Below are 14,393 nucleotides of genomic sequence, written 5' to 3'. Positions count from 1 at the left end.
AAAGGCTGAATGGTTATACAGAAGCCAGCATACTCCTGAAACTTAGTTATAAATCTGCGCTTCATCCAGAAATATCGGTCTTTCTCACAAAACTTTTAGGACCATTCCAAGGAATGTTATTTATCTATTTATTATTATTATTTTTTTTTTTTTTTTTAAGGACTGCTTTTTGAGTTTCATAAACAGTTCTTTGAAAACTGAGAAAAACAATCCTTCAGCAACCTGCCCACAGTGCATGGACTGCCTGGCACTCAACCTGAATTACTGCTTCTTGGCTTTCAGGGATCCGACAACTTCCAGTCTTTTTTTCACCTTGCTTCCCAGTTTTATTTTGTGAATGGGGCCATACAGAGCCATTAACCTGCATTAAAACTATATCCATTCTTTTACAGAAGTTGCAGAAAAAAAAGAGATCCCCAAGTCAATGTTTTCTCTCTCCTTACCTCCTGATGAATGCGTCACTGGATTGCCGATGCATAGGCTTCGTTTCCTAATTCTGCCTTGCTTGCTCAAGAAGACCATTCAAATCAGGCTGACAAAACAAGTTCAACTTGAGCTGGAAAATAATTCTAGTCATGGACACTTGCATACTGGAGTGCAACCAAGGGTGAATGTGTATTATTATTATTATTATTATAATATATATATATATATATATATATATATATTTCTTTTTTTTAACATAGTGTCCATAATTCAAAAACCCTGATTTTTAATTATGTACCAAATCAAACCCAGCTGATGTATATTACAAAAACCACATGACAAAATGGGACATGTCCATCTCTACAGCAGAAGACACACTTTGGTTGTCTATCTGGTCAAGGCAGATTAAGCCTTGTCAGACTTGTCATATCTTGTCACGTGGCTAGAGAAGTATTGAGGAGGCTGTCCTTACCCAGCTCTGTGAGGCGTGGAGGGGTCTTGCTGGGGCTCCTCCGGGTCCTGGATATTGATCTTCTCCTCCTCAGCAGCAGCACCGGAGACCTGGAGACCCTCCTCCTGTTGAAGGACCTGGACCTCCTCCAGCGCTCAATGGACCTACTCCGGTACCTGGCTCTCCTCCTCCTTTCTGCAGAGCGAGACCTCCTGCCTCGAGACACTGATCGCGACTTCCTTCGGGGTCTTGAGACGGAGCGAGTCCTTGATCTGTGCTTGGACCTTGAGCGCCTCGCTCGAGTGGCTGATCTTGATCTTGAGCGCTTCTTTGCAGGGGATTTAGATCTTGACCGTTTTCTTCTTGCAGGTGATCTCGATTTTGAACGTCTGTTTCTTCCACGGGACCTGGATTTTGACCGCTTCTTTCTAACAGGCGATCTCGATTTTGATCGCTTCCTTTTAGGGGATCTAGATTTTGATCGCTTCTTTCTTGTAGCGGACCTAGACCGCTTTCTTCTTGTGGGGGATCTAGATTTTGATCGTCTCCTTGTAGGGGATCTAGACTTTGATCTCTTCTTTCTTGCAGGCGATCTAGATTTGGATCGCTTTTGTTTTATAGGAGACCTCGATTTAGACCTCTTCTTCTGACTGGAAGATCTAGATTTGGAACGCTTCTTTCTCACCGGGGATCTAGATCTCTTCCTCCTTGACAGAGATTTTGACTTTTTAGTAGGAGATCCAGACTTGGAACGCTTCTTCTGCTTGGAGGGTTCTGAGTGTTTCTTTACTGAGGGGGATCTAGATTTTGAACTCTTGTTTCTAGTGGAGGATTTAGTGTTCGTCAAAGGAGACCGAGATTTTGAACGATTCATTTTTGTAGGTACTTCAGGTTTAGTACATGCACATTCTGCAGGAGATTTACATTTTGAGCTCTGTTCTAGCCCTGGGGATTTTGAATGCTTTTCTGTAATGGGAGATTTTGGACATCCGTCTGTCTCGGGCACAGATGTCGGACAATCCTCCACTGCCGGAGATAGAGATTGTGAACAAGTGTCTCGAGTTGGGGATAAAGATTCTGAAGGCATCTCTGCTGCAGGGGGGCAAGCATTTTGAGGTTGATCTATACAGGGAGTGCTAGACCCTGTAAAAACATCCGCCACTGGAGGTTTAGACTCAGATTGTCTGTCAGCAGGAGTTGATACTGAAGTATCTTCCCTTGTAGGGGATTCAGATTTTGAACACCGATCTGATGCAGGGGACCTAGATTTAGAGGACTCAACATTTACTGAATGACTCTGTGTTGCAGGAGATTTGGATTGTGAGTTACTGTCTGACTGGGAAGATTCAAATTTAAAGCACTTGTCTGACATGGGAAATTCAGGTTTCAGGTCAAAAGTGAGAGTCAACTGGGATGTTAAAGGTCTGTCTATAGATGGAGGCGATTTAGGAGTTAAGTCCTTTTCTGTCATTGGGGATTGTGATCTTGAGCGCTGCTGTGGTTTTGGAGACCCACTTTCAGAAATCTCTGAGGACACAGATGGTGGGGACTTTTCTCTCAACAAAGAATTGGTTTTGTAACTACTATCTACTGAGGGAGATGCCGATCTTACTGGATGCTCATCTACTGTAGTGCTTTCAGTTGTTAAACAGTTTGCTGTCATATGGGATGATGCTGCCCAAGTAGGGCCTGTCATAATATTAGACTTTGTGTCTTTAATCGGTGAAGAATCTTCTATGCATTTTCTGTTCACAAGAGACAGTGAATTGGTCACTGGCAATTCTAATTCTGAGCAATCAACTTTAATGGGAGATCCAGACTTTGAAAGTCTGTCTGCCACAAAAGATTGTGGCATTGAATCTTCTTCCATCATTACACAGAGAGGTCCTGTAGATATATCTGTTGTTGGAGACACTGATCCTAATGTCCTTTCTGGTTTGGGGGAAGTAGATGTTCCCGCTTTTAATGGGGTTATAGATTTGGAGCACTGGTCTTTGGCAGGGGATCCAGATTTAGACTTTGTGAACTCTTTGGTTGGTGATTTACTTCCTGAGAGCCTGCTTCTTGCTGGCGATCTAGACTTGGACCGCTCGTCCTTTGAGGGCGATCTAGACTTGGACCGCTCGTCCTTTGAGGGCGATCTAGACTTGGACCGCTCGTCCTTTGAGGGCGATCTAGACTTGGACCGCTCGTCCTTTGAGGGCGATCTAGATTTGGACCGCTCGTCCTTTGAGGGCGATCTAGACTTGGACCGCTCGTCCTTTGAGGGCGATCTAGACTTGGACCGCTCGTCCTTTGAGGGCGATCTAGACTTGGACCGCTCGTCCTTTGAGGGCGATCTAGATTTGGATCGCTCGTCCTTTGTGGGCGATCTAGACTTGGACCGCTCGTCCTTTGTGGGCGATCTAGACTTGGACCGCTCGTCCTTTGTGGGCGATCTAGACTTGGACCGCTCGTCCTTTGAGGGCGATCTAGACTTGGACCGCTCGTCCTTTGAGGGCGATCTAGATTTGGATCGCTCGTCCTTTGTGGGCGATCTAGACTTGGACCGCTCGTCCTTTGTGGGCGATCTAGACTTGGACCGCTCGTCCTTTGAGGGCGATCTAGACTTGGACCGCTCGTCCTTTGAGGGCGATCTAGACTTGGACCGCTCGTCCTTTGAAGGCGATCTAGACTTGGACCGCTCGTCCTTTGAGGGCGATCTAGACTTGGAGAGTTTGTTTCTTGTCGGAGACTTGGATTTTGAATGCTTGTTTCTTTTGGGAGACTTAGATTTTGAGTGTCTTTTTTGTTTGGGTGATTTAGATTTAGATCTATTCCTCCTAAGAGATTTAGACCTCCTGCGTCTTGCTGGAGATCTAGATTTTGAGCGCCTGTTTCTCCTGGGGGATCTAGATTTTGCGCGCCTGTTTCTCTTGGGGGATGTAGATTTTGAGCGTCTGTTTCTCCTGGGGGATGTAGATTTTGAGCGTCTGTTTCTCCTGGGGGACCTAGATTTTGACCGCCTGTTTCTCCTGGGGGACCTAGATTTTGACCGCTTACTCCTCTTGAGGGATCTAGATTTTGAGCGCCTGCTTCGCCAAGGTGACTTAGATTTAGACCGCCTGTTTCTCCTGGGTGACCTAGATTTCAAACGCCTGTTTCTTACTATGCATCTGGAACGGGATCGGTTGATTCGCCTGGGTGATCTAGACCTTGAATGCCTGTTCCTTGTGATGGACCTAGATTTAGACTGTCTGGTTCTTGAGTGGGATCTAGATTTTGACCGTCTGGTTCTATGCTGGGATCTAGAACGTGATCGCTTTCTTCGTCTTGGTGACCTAGACCTTCTTGATTTTGACCGTGAGCGTTTGTTTCGTGATTGGGATCGAGATTTTGAACGCTTACGCTTGGCTGATCTAGATCTAGACCTTCTGTTTCTTGTGCGAGATCTAGATTTTGAGCGCTTAGATCTTTTAAGGGATACTGATCTCGACTTACGGCTTAACTTTAGGCGAGACCGGGACCTCGACCTACGCTTGACTGATCTTGATCTGGAATGCCTTTTTTTACACTTGGGTGAAGAATGACTTCGCTTCTTTTTGGAAGTCGACCTTGATCGCCTCCTTGATGAGGAACGACCCCTTCTTGAGCTAAACTTTCCTAAAGCACGTTGCCGGCTCCTTGACCGGCTGCGACTCTTCTTAGATGGGGTCTGTCTAGAGCTGCGTTTCTTGGATCTTGAATGGGATCGAGACCTTGAAAGACTCTCTCTTGCCGACAGGTTACTCATAACTTTCTTTGTTTCAGTCTCTTTAACAAGTTCAATTTGCTTTTCCTCAGGTTTCACAACAAATTCTTCAGAGTCCTTACCTTTAGTAGAGTCTAAAATATCTGCATGAATAGGGGCAATGATAATCTCTCCTGCTGAACAACCATTTTGTTTTGAGGTGGAAACTTCTGTAATGTCTGCTTGAAGTTGCATTTCACTGACACTAGTGTCAGATAGCACCCCTGTTGGAGGACTTAAATCCTTCTCAGGCCTTGGCTCCAGCGACTTACAAGTGTCAACCACTTTATCAACTGCAGCAACAGGCCTGTCCATCTGGCTGTCTGTGGAGTTTAACATAGAATCCAACGGAAACCTTTTTAATTCAGATTCAGAATCTGTCCCAGATCCTGAAGTGCTCACCGATCTGGAGCGAGATGGTGATCTCTTCTCTTCTTTCTGCTCCTTTTTTTTCTTCTTTTTCTTTTTCTTGTTTGCATGCTTTTTTTGCTTCTTGGCTTTGCTCCTGTGTGTTTCACCACCACTCTCTTCTCCAGCTGTAGAATAAACATATTCATTAAAAAAAGGAACAGGCAAATGCCAAAAATAAATAGTGCCTACATTAAATGTCTTTAAGGCTGTATTTTATCCCAGTTATCACCAATTGCACAATTCCAGTGAAACGTACCCACTGCTGTACAATACGTAGTTCCCCATGAAAAGCCATATTTCTGAAAGAGTAGTGTAAATATACATATTTTGTATCACTTAAAAACAAAAAAAATACAGCAAACGTTTGCTTTACCGACACACTACCTTTCACATTTAGGAACATGGCAGTCGGTTTAGTTTGCTTCCAGTAAATGATTGAACACATTGCATAGGGATGAACAATTTCTTTAAAATGTCTTCACCAAAAAAAAGACACCAGGGGCAGCAAAGATGGGAAATATTTCTGGTAAATATCACTCTGTCCAGTACAAGAAAGGGACATTTAATTTATTTGTCTGGGGATATTTTTATTTACATTTTTTATTATTTTGTCTGATAATGCACTGGGTGAAAATCAAATGTAGTTAAAAGAGGAACTGAAACTGAAAATTCTGGAATTAACAACATGTTGCATAATAACTGTAAAGGGAAATTATCAATATTGAATAGGACCATTTTTAGAAATAAGCCATTTTTACATTGAAAAATAATACAGCCCAGTCATTAACTAAAGAATACTCCAAAAGTGACAGCACGAATCTGCTCTCCTTATTCTTGCTCTCTTGCACTTACCTGGCTTTGTGTTCCCTTGTTCCTCTACAGTCCCAGATGAGTCCTGTTCCATTTTCTGTTCAATCTCTCCCTCCTTCTGTGCCCTGTGTGCGATGGGAGCCTCTTCGCTGGCCCCAGACTCCTTCACAGTAGGAATCACCTCTGCACTCTTCACACTACAGAAAAGAACACTTTTCAATTACTTAAGCTCAATGGGGACAAATCACATTCTCATTAGTCATGGGAACAGTAACTGGAGACAGACTTCCTATTTGGGCACAAAGGTTAAAGAGAAGCTGCTCGAGTATCAAGATTCATTTATACTTCTGTAGCTGGTCACATTGCATGATGGTCTTCCAGTGCTCATAAGAGTCAGTCCGACCACACTGTATTTACTAAATACAGTTTAAAAGTACTGCAGCACTGGAGCATTTTAAATAATTTTAGTATGTTTTCATGCAATATAAATGTAACTTACATAACGGAATGCAATATAATACTGCAAAGAAATCCATTAGCATGACTGCCAACTACAACATGTGACAAAATGAATTGAAAGCATATATACAGAAATCCTGGTTTTCATGTCATTTCTGTGTTTATTTATTTATTTTTATTATTGTTTGAGTGTCCAGGATCACCTTGATATTTGTTCTAAAACTGATTTAGAAAAAATTACTTTGACATTTCTTAGAAATAGAAGGCAATACATTAACACATACAACATACACAAACTGCCTTGCATAGCACTATAAATGATCTCTCCCCACAAAGCTTCATTCATAGTATAGGATAGAAAGGGAAACCAAGAGGGATCCACCACCATTTTTTTTTCCACATTACAATAAATGAGGATACTACTAACTCTATATATTTAATAGTACAGTGTATGAAAGCGATGCCTGGTGAAATGATGTTAAGTAGAGCAGACCTGGAGCGTGACCGCAGTTCCGAGTCAGACTCCACTCCAGACTCCGAGCTGCTACCCGACCGGGAGCGGGACCTCTTCTCCTCCTTCCGTTTCTTCTTTTTCTTCTTGCTCTTGTGTCTCTTGTGCTTCTTGTTCTTCTTCCTGGGGGTCTCGCTCCCTTCTTTGCTGCCACTCTCTTCTCCAGCCTGCGAGCTCTCTGCAATCACATTGGCTTCTGTATCTGCAAATAAACAATCAACCAATAAGGTACAGTATTTCTACACAAACCGCAAATGGATCTTTTTAACAAAAAAGATCCATTTGCGGTTATATATATATATATATATATATATATATATATATATATATATATATATTCCTTCAAATTTAAGACGCAGCCCAAATTTCCCACCCTCAATTTGAAAAAAATTAAACATCAAAATAAAGCTGCATTTACAAAGATGCAACCTCAATTATTATTATTATTATTATTATTTATTTCTTAGCAATCGTAAGCAAATACACAATTCCACCTATCGCACTCCATTATTATTTTTTTTATATAAAACCTTGATGCAGCCAATGACAGCGATACCAGGGATGGACTTTTTAGTGAATTGGAACCCTTAAGCAATAACTGAAATATGGGGACTGGTATTTAATTATGGTTAGGGATGTGATTTTGTCACGGTGGTCACAGAACCCAAGAATTTTTATATGTTTTCACTTTGACTTTTGCAAAGTTAAAGCGGTTACCAAACATCCAAACACCAAAAAAAGTGGCAAAATTAAGTTCTAAGGAACTAGCATTGCAATATGCCAAACAATTTCATGAAAGTGGAGGGAGCGGCTTTAAGGAGAAACAAACTTCAAATTAACCGAAGCCTTTTGTGCAGAAAATATACCTCTGCATACACTTGATAATGCAAAGCCTAAAGGGAGGACGGTTTACAGTTCTGCAGAAGCATGAACCCCGATTTGCAGCTGTTCCCTGAGGTGCTTAACCTGTCCTCACTGTAAATGAAAACAATCCTTCTAATCTTTAAATGTACATCCTGTAATACCAACACCACAGCTGTGTTTAAATAGACATTAACAAAAAGGATATTGTAAAATTCTCATTTACAACCATTCTGTGAAATTGCCTATTTTTAGCGGTGACTGCGCTGTGTTTTTTATATATTTTTACCCTGACAAAAATCACATCCCTCCCTAATTATGGTTAGCGATAATAAGCTCAGCTACCCGGAGATCGCTAACAGATCCCAGAGACTTTGAGATGCAACAGAAAATCAGGAGGTTAGGCAGGTGTGGGTCACAGCCAGATAATATGCTTGACCTTGCGAATGCGAGCACCCTCGCTGACTTTATGAAAAATGCTTTCCTGTTAAAACGTACCGACGGTACGCATTTGTGTCAAACAATACGGAAGTCTGCTTTTTATTGATGCATATGCGTACCAGTTATGTGAACCCGATTATAAAATATTTACAAAATAAAAAAGCCCAAGAACAAATTGATTATATATAATAAAATATATGTTTTTGATTTAACCAGGACCTTTAAATGTGTCATGCATGCGTATGTGTGTAGATATATGTAGTGGAAAGAAGAACAAAAGCCTGCACTCTAACACACGGATCAGGGCTGGTCTGCCCTGGAAGGCATACTATCTGAAGAAGCAGACTTGCCAGGCTGAGAGCTCTCTTGTGCCTCAACAGTTCCAGATTGAACGCTCTCTGTTGTCTGAGTCAGCTCTTCCTGGTTTCCTTCGATGCCTGAAGCCTCATCGCTGGCATCTTTCTTATCCAAATCAGGGATCACACCTCCATTTGGCTGGGCATCGCTCTCCACACTACACCAAACACAGGAGAGTCAGTATTTTTATATGCACATTTCATAATGTAACTCCTTATAGTACTACTGACTACATTCTACTCCATGTTATATTCTTCAAACATGGACACCCTGCTGAACACCATTCACACGCTGTATTACCATGTTAACCAGTTCAGCCTACACACATTTGCATAGGCTGTGCTGCTAGGAAACTGGTTTTGTGAATTATAATAGGATGAACTGACAATTGAAATGACAAAAGTCTAAGATGGTGACCCTGGAAAATGTGCCTGGGTTTGTTGATATGGCTCGGAATTACCCAGTTAGTGGATTTATTCGAAAGACAAATTATCTTACCTAATGCAATGCAAGATAAGCCATCCACAATTTGATGGTGTGTATTAGTTAAATTAAAAACAGATCAAAACAGTCATCAAAAATGCCTTATGATTATTGCTTCTGATTGTCGCTGTTTTACCCTGACTTTTCTACTCTGCTTTAAAAACGTAGACCCTAACTGATAACTGTTTAGCCATTCGTGTATCTCAATCACAACTGATTTTCTGTGAAACAACTAAATGGGCTTTTAAATCTTAAGAGTTACTTTTTCATTTCAAAGCAGAAGTGACTCATCTTTATTAATGAAAATACGATTGTAATAAAGTGTCCAGTTTAAAATACTTTATTTTTCATCATAGCTTTAGTAAAGATCAGTCGCTTACTAACATGTTGTGATTTTGTTTGTACGTTCTGCTTGTAAATGAAAAACTAACGCTTGACCGACTTAAAAGTCCACTTAGTTGTTTCAAAGAAAACAAATGTTTTACTATGAACACGTTTCTCAATTGTAATTAAGATATGACTGTCTCAACGGGTATGAATTTAAAGGAGAATAGCAAAATCAGAGTAAAACACTGAAAATCAGAAACCCACTTATGATGCAAAACATTTTAATAAACTGCAACACACACTGATCACATCTTAAAAGCTAGCTTCCATTTTACTGCACAAGGTACCCACTGGAACACCTGAAAGTGCTGATACTTTGACATCGAAATGCACACATATTTCCAGTATGTCCCTATGCAAGGATATTTACTGTATTATGGAAATATTCATATATTCTACAGTATTTTACTCTTGTATTAAAAAAATAAACTTTGGAGAAACTTATGATTATCAATGTTATTTCATTAGAATCAGTCTTGAAACAAGAAAAAAAGTGCTTTCCGTTATCTAATACTAGATACAGAATATGCCTTCTGTTAAACACATTCTTACAGTTTTGACGTATGCTATCATCAGAAATGTCGACGATGCCCAATGTCACACTTCTTTCAATGTTGTTACTTTGCATATATCAATGTGTGGAGTCAAGAAAACATCCCGATGCCAATTTCGAGACGCTCTTATAATACAACTCGGACTTACTGTGATTCATAAAGCAAGTCATCCTGACCTGGGCAGACGTTTTCAACCTCAGAGCATCAGCCAGACTCAGTGAAAAAAACAGACTCGGACCCGCGAAAGAAGCATGATGCCAAATAGTGCACAGTAATACATATAAATAAATTGATATATTTCAGAAACCACAGGGTTTACATAATGTAAACAGTGCAATACAACCTCCGTCAATCTGAAGCATATTTACCTTATTAACTAGCGTACCGAAGTCAATGTAGTTGCATTATTTTCAGTATTAATAATTAACGGACACTGTGGCGCATTTTCATTTGTCATAGGCCGCAATACTGTTAATGTACAGGTAAGAAAGCGGTACAAGAGGCCTATCTATGAGTTGGGCTCTTGGATAATTTTTTTCTTAAACGGTTGTTTACATGATTTATGAAATGTGTAGAGATTTGACGCTAGAATGCATCGTCGGCAGTGTATGTGATTCACTTACATCGTGCAGGAGATATCCGTGAAACACATGGTGTGCTGCGTGTGGTGGCAAATACAACTGGTCAGTCCTGGCAAGTTACCGGTTTTATTAAATAAAACTGAAAGCTTAAATTAAGAAGCTTTCGTTAATTTTCAATTATGGACTAACAAAATCAATCTGCGATGTAGATAAAGTTTATTTGAATTGTGCTTTTCACGGAACTGTGCTCCACAACACATTGCTTTTATTAACTAGATCTGATCACAGCTTTGCAAAACAAGGTTGCTGGGCTGGTGTTAAGTTTAATAAGCGTTTGTTGTAGAGTTGTAATACTTTTCAGTTATTCGTTTATATATTGGCCGTTAATGTTGACAATCTGCACTGCAAGCAACGCCGATTCAACAAAAATCAAAACCACAATCCGGTAATATATGCATGCGTGTTGTTAACATAACAGCACCGAGGCTTATGATTATATATGTATATATATATATATATATATATATATATATATATATATATATATATATATATATATATACACACACACACACAGACAGACAGACAGACAGATTTCTTAAAACAAACACAAAGGCCCGCAGTTTTTAACCGGCCTTAAACACTGCGTGTACGTGCAGATCACTTTTAGGGAAATAACAGAAAACACGAACACGCTCATTTCTAAACGAACCACGCGTGGTTAGAAATATTTTTCGGACAAATATTTACCCGGTGTGTTGCTCTTCGTCTTGAATTTCTTTGATTTTATTCATTACGAAATCACGGAAAATCTGCTCGATGTTGGTCGCCATGACACCTAGAGCAAGACGCGAGGTCCTCCGCTATCCCAGCATCCCGAGTTGCGCGGTACCAGCATGCATTGCGAAAACGTTTCGGTGAGTCCTCCACGTTCCCATAAGGCCGCATCACAGCGGAGAGCAGTAAACAACGTTTATAATAGATATCATTCATACACCAGTTGCCTGAGTTTAAAATAAGGGGTTGCTTTACCAAGTTACATTGATTTCGCTGAGAGTATAAACTCGCGCTACTGAGTATAGGCTGAAGTCAGCTGCGGACATGTTGAAGTGACTTTATTATTTTGCAGTACCGTAAAAGTACAACTATTAGATGGTTGAGGGATAACACGTATTATGTTTTATTATGGTTTTAGGTGGTTTTGCTATAGTATAATAAATACATACATAAATAAATGGCAGTTTCGCCATTTCCCCCTGCGTTGTTTTATGTGCAGTTCACGTTATTGTATGATGTTTAGGAATTCCCAGTAACACCTACAGCAGGAGAGCTTATATATGTACTCCTCTGTGTCTTGCTCTGTCTTTAACGTAGTGCGCATGTTAATACAGTGTGTCGTACGAGTCACTACTGGCACGGCTGCTTTAGATGACTCACATCAAGTTACATGACCGACTTCAGCAGAGTTACGACATCCCTTTCCAAACATATCGGAGAGCTTGTTGTTGCAGGTTTTCCAGGAAGAGAAATAAGTGCAGAACACACAAACAGTGAACTGTGGTCTTCAGTGAAAATATTTCAGTTTGGGGACCATAAAGGACACCTAATTAAAAACCGAAAAAAAAGTAGTTTTTATATTTGTATTTATAGGGTATATTTTGGCAAGTTTTGCAAGGAGAGTTATTTTTATATAGCTACAGTAACAATGGCTTTCCTGATCACTCTGTGCAGAGAAACTTGGGCTCTGATTTTTGTCTTTTTATTTTTGCTGATGGTTTACGGCATTGCTCCTTATAATTTCTTTAGGAGACTGGGGATTCCAGGACCCAGACCATGGCCGTTTATTGGAACCCTTTTGGAATACAGGAAGGGCTTTTTCGCTTTCGACACAGAGTGTTTTCAGAGATATGGGAAAATCTGGGGCTTCTATGATGGCAGGCAGCCTGTTTTAGCAGTCATGGACATGGGGATCATTAAGACCATCCTGGTGAAGGAATGCCACTCCATCTTCACAAACCGAAGGAACTTCCGCATTAACGGGCCCATGAATGAGGCGCTGACGGTGGTGGAGGATGAGAAGTGGAGACGAATCCGCTCAGTGTTGTCCCCCACCTTCACCAGCGGCCGGCTGAGGGAGATGTTTCCCATCGTCAAGCACCACGGGGCTGTGCTGGTGCGGAACCTTGGGCAGAAGGCAGAAGCCAACCAGGTCGTGGATATGAAGCAGATCTTTGGCGCGTACAGTGTAGATGTTGTCACCAGCACCTCCTTTAGCGTCAACATCGACTCTCTCAACAACCCCCAGGACCCCTTCTTCACAAACATCAAAAAGATGCTCAAGTTCAGCCTCTTCAACCCTTTGCTCATCCTTTTAATACTGTTTCCCTTTCTCATCCCTTTGATGGAGAAAATGGACATCAGCTTCTTCCCTAGGGACCTGGCTGACTTCTTCATAGGATCCATCAGGAAGATAAAGGAAAACCGCCAGAAGAACGTTCACGGCAGTCATCGTGTGGACTTCCTGCAGCTCATGGTGGATTCCCAGGTTTCCGAGGGAGCCCCCCAAGACCACGAGGAGCAGCAGCAGCCCCACAAGGCTCTGACTGACAGCGAGATCCTCGCTCAGGCCATGGTCTTCATCATGGCCGGCTATGAAACTACCAGCAACTCTCTCTCCTTCGTGGCGTACAACCTGGCCACCTGCCCCGAGTGCATGCACCGGCTGCAGCAGGAGATAGACCAGGTCCTCCCGAACAGAGCCCCTGTCACCTACGAGGCTCTGCGATGCATGGACTACCTGGATATGGTGCTCAATGAGTCCCTTCGACTCTACCCTCCAGCGGGCAGGCTTGAGCGGGTGTGCAAAAAAACCATTGAGATCAACGGGGTGACCATCCCCCAGGGCACCACCGTCACTGTGCCAGTGTTCGCCCTGCACCGGGACCCGGAGCTGTGGCCCGAGCCAGAGCAGTTTAACCCTGAGAGGTTCAGCAAAGAAAACAAAGAGCGCCTGGACCCTTACTCCTACCTGCCCTTCGGAGCCGGGCCCCGCAACTGCATCGGGATGAGATTCGCTGTGCTCTCCATGAAGGCGGCTTTGGTTCAGATTCTACAGGAATTCACCTTCTCCCCCTGCAGTGAGACACAAATCCCTCCTGAGCTGTCAATCACTGGACTGCTGCAGACCAAGAAGCCCATCGTACTGAGCGTCACCCGTCGAGCCACTGCTCACCACGAGAAAGGAATGTGGGAGCCCGTAACTTAGCAACCATCGCAGAGGGCTCAACACACGCTTTGCCATCATGTGAAATGGCAAATTAGGAATGTAAGTAGCAGTAGATTGCATAACATCCTGAATAAAATGTATGTGTTAATATTCTGACTTTATATATATATGTTTTTAAATACACAATTTCAATTATGTAATATCTCAACATTTAAATTGTAGTCTGCTGTAATGTCTATACTGCAAATAAAGTTTGTGAAATATTTGACTTTTTTTCTTTTTAAGTAACTAATTGTTTACTATAAGTTTATTGTCCTTTATAAGGATGATATACCAAAGCAAGGGGGTAAACAGCAGCTGGACACCCAGCATGTTACAATAAAACATGCTTTTCTTAAGTGTTTTTACTGATTCATGCTGTACTCTCTCAGTATTTCTATGTATGGTATATGTAAATTAATGGAAATGGTATCCCTGAGGTGTTAAGAAAAAAGCTGAATCTCCATGTTGCATGTCAGTTTCAGTCACAATGGGCAAGACAGCAGGTCTCGCTGACTTTGGTAAAGGACTGACAGGGAAATATAGTGATGCTTCTCAGACTAGCTTGGTGCTATTTTAAAACCGTGGTATATGTACTTGAAGTAAATAAACATATTTTCAAAAGTG

At 41.6% G+C, this 14,393-nt stretch overlaps 2 protein-coding genes across 3 annotated transcripts in view; one reads left to right on the top strand and one right to left on the bottom strand.

The window, feature by feature from the left end:
* LOC117405679 (protein SON-like) overlaps positions 1–11,407 on the bottom strand; it is a 25,503-nt gene extending 14,096 nt beyond the window's left edge. Inside the window, exons 1-5 of one of the 2 annotated variants that reach the window (XM_059030332.1) lie at positions 11,252–11,407; positions 8,490–8,653; positions 6,820–7,039; positions 5,910–6,064; positions 899–5,182 (exon numbers count right to left, since the gene is read on the bottom strand). In XM_059030332.1, coding sequence (XP_058886315.1) covers positions 899–5,182; positions 5,910–6,064; positions 6,820–7,039; positions 8,490–8,653; positions 11,252–11,334 — 4,906 coding nt within the window. In that variant the 5' untranslated portion in view covers positions 11,335–11,407. The remainder of the gene's footprint in view (positions 1–898; positions 5,183–5,909; positions 6,065–6,819; positions 7,040–8,489; positions 8,654–11,251) is intronic. The other variant, XM_059030333.1, reaches the window with a different exon arrangement.
* Positions 11,312–14,393, top strand: LOC117405680 (cytochrome P450 3A30-like). The gene is made up of 2 exons (XM_034008928.3): positions 11,312–11,418; positions 12,308–14,393. The coding sequence occupies exons 1-2, from the start codon at positions 11,321–11,323 to the stop codon at positions 13,764–13,766; spliced, it is 1,557 nt and encodes a 518-aa protein (XP_033864819.2). The 5' UTR covers positions 11,312–11,320; the 3' UTR covers positions 13,767–14,393.

Source organism: Acipenser ruthenus, chromosome 9 (genome assembly GCF_902713425.1).
Source record: "Acipenser ruthenus chromosome 9, fAciRut3.2 maternal haplotype, whole genome shotgun sequence".
Taxonomy (NCBI): Eukaryota; Metazoa; Chordata; class Actinopteri; order Acipenseriformes; family Acipenseridae; genus Acipenser; species Acipenser ruthenus.
The sequence above is the reverse complement of the archived record's forward strand: the minus strand, read 5'-3'. Positions and strand labels throughout refer to the sequence as shown.